Consider the following 9,712-nt stretch of genomic DNA (forward strand, 5'->3'; position numbering starts at 1 on the left):
TAAAACATTTTACAAAATTATTAAATTTTTTAATATAAATTACTAATAAAAATAATTTTTTATATAAATTACTAATTAAAATATAAAAAATTAAATACATTCGTATATTTTTTATAAAAACAACTGAATTTAAGATAAATTTAAATAAATTAAAAATAATTTTTATCAAATTTAAGATAAATTTAAATTTTAAAAATATTAACTAAATTTAAATTTAAATAAAATAATTTTCACAAATATCCGTTGCCATCCCCAATTCTCAGTTTTAAGGGCAGAGAAAAGCTAAACTCAAATTTCCTTTTATTGTTAAATAATAATAAAAATCCCATTTCGATTCTATACCTTAGCAACAACCAACGCTCCAAGGGAAATTGCTTTCTGTTGCTCTGCAAATCTAAGGTCAGTTTCTCTTTTCCCAGATGTCATTTTCTCTCCTTGCTCTACTTGAAGCGCTCTTTTTGATCTAGAAGTTGCTCTGCTGCTCAACTTTTTTTGTCTGTTAGTGGCTCATCATTTGTTATTGGTTTTAGTTGTTTTTAACTCTCAGCATTTTTGGGTAATTGTTTTTGGGTTGGGTTTAGTAATCTAGATTATTCTTTGTGGGAATTATTCTGAGCTCTATCACTGAATTTGTTAAGCATTTGTATGTTTCCATTACAAGTCCTTCATTTCTTGTGATTCATTAATTTGTACTCGATTTTCATGTAGGCCATTCCTACTCTGTGTGGATTTGTGTGTAGTTATGTGTGCTAAACATTGATGGGCACCTTTTTGATTGTTTGGTTTTTGCCAAGCAGGTGTTAGAAGTGATTTCTTAATATAATTATCAATTTAAGTCAGTCTGGTGTTTAAACCTACTGCTATTTCATCAGCGCAATTTAAGATGGCAGCTTGTGTGTCACCTTATTGTACCCCTTCTGATACTAGAAACCCAATGGGGATGTTAACTGTTCTTGGAGGAAGAATGACAGTGGAGAATCACCAGGGGAGAGTTGGCTTTCTCAAAATATCTGATGATAAGAATAGGTTTCTGGATGCCAGCCAAAAGTCAAATTTTTCTTATTTTAAATGTTCGGCAAAGTCTCATAGTGTCAGTCCATATCACAACAAAGACTCTTTTCTGGATCTGCACCCTGAAATTTCAATGCTTAGAGGCGAGGGGAACAACACAGCAACCACCCCAAGGAAGGATGCTTCAAGTGGAACTGTTACTGACAGCTTAGGACATGAATCTAGTTCAAGTAATTATGATGAAGCTAAGATCAAAGTAATTGGCGTTGGAGGTGGTGGGTCAAATGCAGTCAATCGCATGATAGAAAGTGCAATGAAGGGTGTGGAATTTTGGATTGTGAACACAGATGTGCAAGCCATGAAAATGTCTCCTGTCTTTCCTGAGAATCGTTTGCAAATTGGTCAAGAGCTGACTAGAGGACTTGGAGCTGGAGGTAACCCAGAGATTGGAATGAATGCTGCCAAAGAAAGCAAAGAGGCCATAGAAGAGGCACTTTATGGTTCTGATATGGTCTTTGTCACTGTAAGTTCAGCATCTGTAGAAATCAGAATTTTCTAGTGATAAATATATTATACTGATACACTCTTGCTAAGCAAGTGCTTTTTATGGTTGAAATGTGAATGTCAAAAAATTGTACATTTTATATATTATTCTGGTGTTTCTAGTCTCTAACACTTGAAAGCAACATCATCAATGAAAGAGGAGATGAACAGATAATGTGCTTGTCTCAAATGGAAGAGAAAAACTATGCCAAATAGTGTATTTCATTCTTCTTTTTGATAATAAATGCAGAACCAATCATGTGATAGAATTTCGTTAATCAGCAACTGCAATTGTCTGGTCTGATGCCATTTGAGTAGTACATGGTATTGATTATTACTGGTTTATTTTAATCAATGGACCTATCTACTGTTCTCTTTAATCTTTTTCCTATTCCCAGAATGTTTTCCGTCACTTATATGGTGTGATAGTTTCGAATGGCCTATAGTTTTCCTTCTTTTTCATACCTGTAACTGGCCATGAATAGCAGATTTTTAGTCTTTGGATGCTAGCACATTCTGAATTATAATTATATTCTTGCCTGATTTTCATGTCACTATTACAAAATTTATTACTAATTTCTTTGCAATGTTATTTTTAGTCATAAGCAAAATACAAGTTGTAGTTGGATATAGTAAATTAGTAATGCTGATAATAAGTAAAACATTTTTTATGTTTTTACCTGAGTTTCCAAATATGGTCTGAGAAAAATTCAAATAAATGACTGACATATGTGATACTGAATCAACTTGGGGATGACCATATAGCGGACCCTAACTAGTTTGGCATTAAGGCATAGTTGAATTGAAAAATCAACTTGATGCTCTTATTCATGGAATTAACAAGGTTTCGAAATTAACTTTATGTTACTATTTCTTTAGTTATATTTATCTTGTGTGGAATGTATTAATGAATTTGCCTTGCATTTATGCTCTTGCTCTTAAAATGTCAAGGGCACTACTGATACCTGCCCAGTTGCCCGTCTAAGGTACATATACTTTCCAGTGGTTGAATCTCTTTTTTCTTCACATTCTGTTTGTTTCTCTTTTTCTTGCTAGGAAGGATACTTCTTTGGTTTGTTTGTTTGTTTTGTTTTTCTTAATTAGAACTCTAAGTTTCCATATGCAGGCTGGAATGGGTGGGGGAACTGGCACAGGTGGAGCTCCTGTGATTGCTGGTGTTGCAAAGTCGATGGGTATATTGACAGTTGGTATAGTCACTACTCCTTTTTCTTTTGAGGGACGAAGAAGAGCAGTTCAGGCCCAGGAAGGAATTGCAGCTTTGAGAGATAATGTTGACACATTGATTGTCATACCCAATGACAAGTTATTGACTGCTGTTTCCCAATCTACCCCAGTAACAGAAGCATTTAACCTGGCTGATGATATTCTGCGTCAGGGTGTTCGTGGTATCTCTGATATCATTACGGTGTGTAATTAAATAAAAAATAGATACAATGTTAAATTTTATGCATTTTAATATATATATATATATATATATATATATATATATATATATATATATATATATATATATGGACCCTGATTTTAGTTGTCACTTGTTGTCATTACATAGTCTGTTAATGCACCCTATGATTCTTTATCATGGAAAAAAATGATGATTTTGCAGGCATAAACACTTCAAAACCTTGGACTTTTGTTGTGTTAATGCTGGTGTATCTGCATGAATACTTTGGAACTTGTGATGATAGGGGCGCACGTACTTTAAAATTTTATGAGCATTCTGCTGACAACAGATATCTCTGATTATCATCCATTTGTTAGATAAATTTAGATGGTAGTTGTCCTGTTGGATATAATGCATAGCTATAGGGAATCTATCCTTTGTACTCTAACTGGTAATAGGTTTCTTGACTTGCAGATTCCAGGATTGGTAAATGTGGATTTTGCTGATGTGAGAGCTATAATGGCAAATGCTGGATCTTCATTAATGGGGATAGGAACTGCAACTGGTAATTTTATGCTATTTATCACAATAATGTTTAGGTTTCTTGCATTGCTTTGTACTCCAAATTAAACATGGCCCCTTAGGCTAGTTCAAAACTTGTAGCTATCCTATGTTAACTATGAGATATATTGGCCCTTCCTTTTCAAGGAAAACAAACAGGTTAATGATGGCAAATTCTCATGCAGCATGCTACATATGCCTGTTGCTTGGTGGCTTATCTATTCAATCACCGTTTGAAGAAAGATTTGTGGGGTTGTTGCTGTCCATAGCATCAGCTTATTGTCCTTCCCGTGCTTGTCATAGATGCTAAATAATAATATCACATTTGAGCAACTGCTGCTAGTTTAATACATAGTTCACAACTCATCTTATGACATAAGGGAAAATCCTTTTTTTTTAGCCAATTAGCCCTTAAACTTTTCAAGTTTTCTACGGAATTATTGAGCCTTCTAGCTTTACTTTTTTGCCATTGAACCTAACGTTTTGATTTGGAGATTGAGTACTGATTTGACATGAGCAAATAAAACAAAGTAAATATATTAGCAGAAATCCATGTCAGTTTTAAAATTGAAAAAAGGCCAAACTTTTCCTGAGTTAATTTACTAAAACTAAGAAAAAGAGAAAAGAAAACATTTGGGGCTTAGGGTCTCCAGTCTCCACAAGTGAGAGGGAGAAAAAAATGCATCAATTAAAGAGTGCAACTGTGAGAATCAGCAACAACTGTCATGCAACTGCTGATGCCTTCTTGTATGAGCCGGTAATTAAGACATAGTACATAACAAATCCATCTCCTCTTTCTTTATTATCAAGAAAATTTATCATTGTTCTTCTTCATGCCCACTGGCTGTATTGATGTTGTGGTTCATCTTTGTTTTCTTTTGGGTTCATCTCACCTAATGGTATGTAATGACTTACTATAATGGTGGCCAGATAACCTTTTTTCTGTGGCTTGATCACCTAGAGAGGCCTCTTTATTAGCATTCTGTAATGTCCTGGAGTTCATGGTTCATTTTGATTAAGCATCTTTAGGGCATTTGAAAGTTATTTCCATTTGTTCTTGTTTTGCATTTTGATTGAGCATCTATAGGGCATTCGAAAGTTATCTCCGTTGGTTCTTGTTTCTGTGCAGGGAAAACAAGGGCAAGGGATGCTGCACTAAATGCAATTCAATCACCTTTATTGGATATTGGTATAGAGAGGGCAACTGGAATTGTGTGGAACATAACCGGTGGAAGTGATTTGACTTTATTTGAGGTACCTCCTCTCTCTCTCTATCGTTATACTGGTGGATTCTACATTTTGTTTATTGCCTCAACCTCAAGTGTCTTTTGAATATGGTCATTTGCAATTATAAATTGTATGAAAGTACATCCATTTTGGGCAGTATAGCAAAATTTTCGGCCTAAAACTATTCCTTTTTTTGGGAGTACATATTTTCCAACCTGCTGTCTGCTCCTCATTTCCATGTCCAGTCCTCATCTTTTGTAATCTCACCCAGAATTAGGTAGATTTTAAGTAGTGTGGATAATAATGTTTGTTTGAATATAGCCTTGAAACTGCATTAATTGTGCACCTAAATGCTGGTGTCAGGACTCAGGAATCATATTGCGGAGCCTGAACTGAATTCAAAGCGCTGTCTTTCTGTTTTTCCATATTCTTTAGCAAACCTGACAACTCTTGCAGGTAAATGCTGCGGCAGAGGTTATCTATGACCTTGTAGATCCAACTGCAAATTTAATATTTGGAGCAGTGGTAGATCCATCGCTAAGCAGTCAAGTAAGTGAATGCTTACTCGGACAGGAGATCTTTGAATAGGATCCACATGATGGATTTTAATTTATATTGGTTTTTTTCCAGGTCAGCATAACTCTAATTGCAACTGGATTCAAACGGCAAGAAGAAAATGAAGGCAGGCCTCTCCAGGTTTCTCTCTCTCTCTCTCTCTCTCTCTCTCTCTCTCTCTCTGTGTCTGTGTCTGTGTGTGTGTGTGTGTGTGTCTGTTACGTACAAGCACATGCACTTTGCAATATTTTGCTTAATAATGATTATAACGCAGGCAAGCCAGCTGTCACCTGGGGATGTAACCTTTGGAATCAATCGGCGACCGTCTTTTACCGAAGGAGGTTCTGTGGAGATTCCTGAGTTTCTCAGGAAGAAAGGCCGCTCTCGCTATCCAAAAGCTTAAATTATATTTCCACAGTTTGTCCTATCCTGTACATATCTCTTTTTCTGGGATTTCCATTCTATGGAATCTATAATACATCTTTGTAGGTAATAGTTCCAGACAGCACCCCCCTTGAGGTTTCTAGCTTTGAGATATTAAGAATGTATGCTGGTTAGAATGTCATAGGTTCCTAATAAGTTGTAGATGTTTTGTTCCCAAATTGCTAAGGAGAAGAAAATACATGTGTTAATTTCCCTTCACGAATATCTCTTAGGTTATTATAATGCTTGTATAGTGTGTTTAGCTGAAGTGGAGATAAACCAATTGTTGAGAATCATAAACGGTTGATTCTTTTGTGTTTCAAAGAGTTGTTGAGATTAATGTTGTAGGCTCACAGCCCTGGTAACAATTAGGGAATTGCCCATGCTAATACATATGGTTATTAATAATTTTAATTTTTATATTTTTTAAATTTTAATTGATAAAAATAATATTATATTTTAAATTTTTATTAATTATTACATATTTTATTCTATCAAACTTTTTAATAAAGATTTTATAATAAAAGTAAATAAATAAATAAATAAATATATATATATATATATGTAATTAATATATTATAACTTATTATGATATTAAAAAGATAACTATTGAATAACTTTTAAGTTATATATATTAAATTATAATTTAAAGTAATTAAATAAATAATTAATGAAAAATAGAGAAAATTTAATAGTAAAAGTCAGATAGTAATATAATAGGGGTAATATTATGAAATAGAATGTTATGTGATAGCATTATGAAAATACTCTCTCTAGATATATATATATATATATATTAATTTAATATTTGTGTTATTTATAAATTTAATAAAAATTTATTTTTTATATTTAATTTAAATTTAATATTTCATTGTATTAAATTTATTTTTAATAATTTTTAAAAATTTAATTATTAAAATTTATAACATATAACTATAATATTCTTTTCTAAAAGAAAACTATAATATTTTCATTTAATATTTTATTTTTAATATTTATATATCTAATTTAATTTTTATCATTTTTATATAATAATAGCCATAAATTATAAATCAATGGTCATTTAATGCAAATTGTTTTAAAATTTGATCATTAAAATTTATAACATATAATTGTAATACTCTCTTTTATTTTTTTTAATATTTATATAATTACATTGATTAAAAAAATTAAACATTAATTTAACGTAGTAACCCGAATTTTAAAAAAATGTAAATGTTATAATTTTGTTTTATAGTATTTAAACATTGTTTTAATATTATTTAATGTATATCAGTTATTATTATTATTATTATTATTATTATTGTTATTATTACACCTCAAGTATATATTTTATAACATTGTAAGGTAGCATATGATTAAAAAGAAAATACAATATTTCGATTATCTTATTATTATCATTTAATGGTTTTAAACTTATTATAACGTAAAGAATATAAATTCAACTTTTAATAATTTATTTAATTAATTTAATTAATTGTATCATTCTCTATTAATGAAATTGAAGGTTATATAAGAAAGATTTACACTAATTTATTAATTGTTGGTGACACATTTTAATTAAACCTTAATAATAATAATAATAATAATAATAATAATAATAATAATAAAAAGAAAGAAAAGAAAAGTGAGGTGACATTGGCATGTGACAGAGGACTACAATTAAAAAAAAAATCAAAAGAGAAAATCAGGAGAACCACCTCCCCCACCCACCTTTTCTCTCTCTCTCTCTCTCTCTCTCTCACTTTACCGGTGACCCATGGCCGGCAACCACCCCAGATGGCCGGCCACCACCTTAAGTGACCCTTAGAGGCTGGAAAATGACAGCCGGCGGTGAGGAAATCCGACAACCCATGCGAAGAGAGAGAAAAATCGCTACCTCAACTTCTAAGCTTCATTTTGGGCATTTCTGACCTGCAAACGAAGTGATTCCAATGGTGTTGGACTCCTTGAAGCGAGAGCTTTCAAATGAGACCAACCTTGCCAGATTTCATGGAGTGAAAATTTGGCCATTTTCTTGAAGATCCGATAGTCGGATTGGTGATCCGAGACAATCGATGAATTCGGAGCAATGAAACCTTCGAGATGAGACCAGTACCGCTCTGATCGGACACTGTTTGAAAAATGCAATCATCGGACAGTCCAGATCACTTTGTGAGATTTTTAGGCTTTTTCAATTTTTAAAAAATAAAAATAATTTTATGATAATTATTAATAATTTTTGGGCTTAATTTATGTACGATCGGATCGATGATAGCTCACCGATGCTCAGGACCACGTTTTCGGCTAAATTTGGCTGCCTAGCAGCCCGTCTCAGAATATAATCAATATTATAGTCGATCCTAGCATTTTCAGATGCTCCGGATGCGTTTCAAGTATCGAAATTGACATAGATAAACCCGAACCCTATATTTCCTTAATTACCTAATATCGAATTTAGAATAAAAATTTATAAAATATTCATGGGTAATTAGAAAATTATAATTCTTTTTGAAATAGTCTTATAATCTTGTTAAGGACTGCGAGGCACAATTTTAAAATTTTTAGAGCTCGTTTGAGAGATTTTTGTAGAATGTTAGTTTTAGAAGCTAAAACATAATTTTTCAATTTTGTAATTATTACCTAGTTTGGAGGGTCCATATGATGTTGATGAGATATGGATTGAGATGTGTTATTTTAGTAGTGTTATTTAAACTACTTTATAGGTTAGATAGGTCTTAGGTATAGGAAAAATTCTATCAAAATTTTGACAAAATCTTAGGAATTATTTTAATTTTGTGATTTAAATCAATTATTTAATTTTGTCAGTCTTTTGATAGAGGTTAATGTGTATGTTTAGGTGGTCGATGCCGATCATCTTCTCCTTTCAGCCGGATCAGTTGCAGTCCAGTTGACCAATCTGTGAATCGATATTGATTTTATTTACAATTTCAATATTATTATATATTCAATGCATGCTCATACATCACATATAAATATATGTATGTAACTAAATACTAGGCACGCATTATGTTGCATTTTTTTATTTACAAAGATGGATGTGGATATTGCCTTAGGGTAATTTAGAGCTGTGTGCGTGTGTCGACATGCGTATGGTGTGGTGTTATGGATATGGGTAGAGTGGACAAATTGGCTTGAGCTAGTCTTGCTTGGGGCTCAGTCTTTTTTGTAAAAGTCGGAGTGAGTACAGTTTTGAGTTGATCTCGCTGACCCCCGTATTTAGATTATTAAGCGAAAGTCCAGCTCGAGTTGATCTTGCTGGCAGGTATTGGATTAAGAGAGCTGTATAGGGGATCAGCTCTTATCTGTATATATATCTAACGTGATATATGGGTGTGTGAATACTCCAAATTATTCTTTGTGCGAGTGTTATTTGAATTTGGCTGAATATGATGATTTGTGTTGCATTTCATCCTTAAGTATACATTAGCTTTAGATAGTTATAGAAATTGTATTTAAAATCAATAGCTTACTCTATGGCTCAAATGTTTACTCCTGTTCACCCTATTTTTTCAAGCTACAGGAGAAGTTTTTTTTCAGAATAACCTATTTTTTTCCTCATAAGATTATTAGCAGTTATTTATTTGTATTATTAATTTTCAAAATTATAATCTAGAATTTCGCATTTGTTAGCACTAGTAATAATCTTGTCAAGTACTATATAAATTTAAGTATTAGTGTTTTAATAATTGTATAATTGTAAAAATTTTATGATATTTAAAATGTTTGCAAACAGTGGTATCAGGCTTGAGCTGGGCTCCCCTAACTTTAGTTTTTAATCGTTATCGGGTTGGGTTAACCCGAATAAAAATGTATTATTCTATTTTATTTTATTTACATATTGGACCTCAGTTTTTTGTCATGGTTATGGATTTTGGAACAGTAAAGCTTACTACGGGCCTTGGAGGTTTTATACTAGCTTAGGTCCTAATGCCGGTCCGGCCCATGAGATCGGGTCGTGACATTTAAATTTTAATATTTTTCATT

At 32.2% G+C, this 9,712-nt stretch overlaps 1 protein-coding gene across 1 annotated transcript; it reads left to right on the top strand.

Annotated features, from left to right (window-relative positions):
- Window positions 1–247: 247 nt before the first annotated feature.
- LOC110657222 (cell division protein FtsZ homolog 2-2, chloroplastic) lies at window positions 248–6,049 on the top strand. Its single transcript, XM_021814356.2, has 8 exons — window positions 248–399; window positions 798–1,534; window positions 2,681–2,980; window positions 3,434–3,524; window positions 4,650–4,774; window positions 5,204–5,296; window positions 5,378–5,443; window positions 5,577–6,049. The coding sequence occupies exons 2-8, from the start codon at window positions 884–886 to the stop codon at window positions 5,703–5,705; spliced, it is 1,455 nt and encodes a 484-aa protein (XP_021670048.2). The 5' UTR covers window positions 248–399; window positions 798–883; the 3' UTR covers window positions 5,706–6,049.
- The last annotated feature ends 3,663 nt before the right edge of the window (window positions 6,050–9,712 follow it).

The sequence above is a fragment of the Hevea brasiliensis genome, chromosome 3 (genome assembly GCF_030052815.1).
Source record: "Hevea brasiliensis isolate MT/VB/25A 57/8 chromosome 3, ASM3005281v1, whole genome shotgun sequence".
Lineage (NCBI taxonomy): Eukaryota > Viridiplantae > Streptophyta > Magnoliopsida > Malpighiales > Euphorbiaceae > Hevea > Hevea brasiliensis.

Excerpts from the sequence above, each read along its gene's own strand:
- LOC110657222 (XM_021814356.2), top strand. The coding sequence starts at position 884 with ATGGCAGCTTGTGTGTCACCTTATTGTACCCCTTCTGATACTAGAAAC. Across the intron at positions 1,535-2,680 it reads CTGATATGGTCTTTGTCACT|GCTGGAATGGGTGGGGGAAC; the intron begins GTAAGTTCAGCA and ends TTCCATATGCAG. Across the intron at positions 3,525-4,649 it reads GGGGATAGGAACTGCAACTG|GGAAAACAAGGGCAAGGGAT; the intron begins GTAATTTTATGC and ends GTTTCTGTGCAG.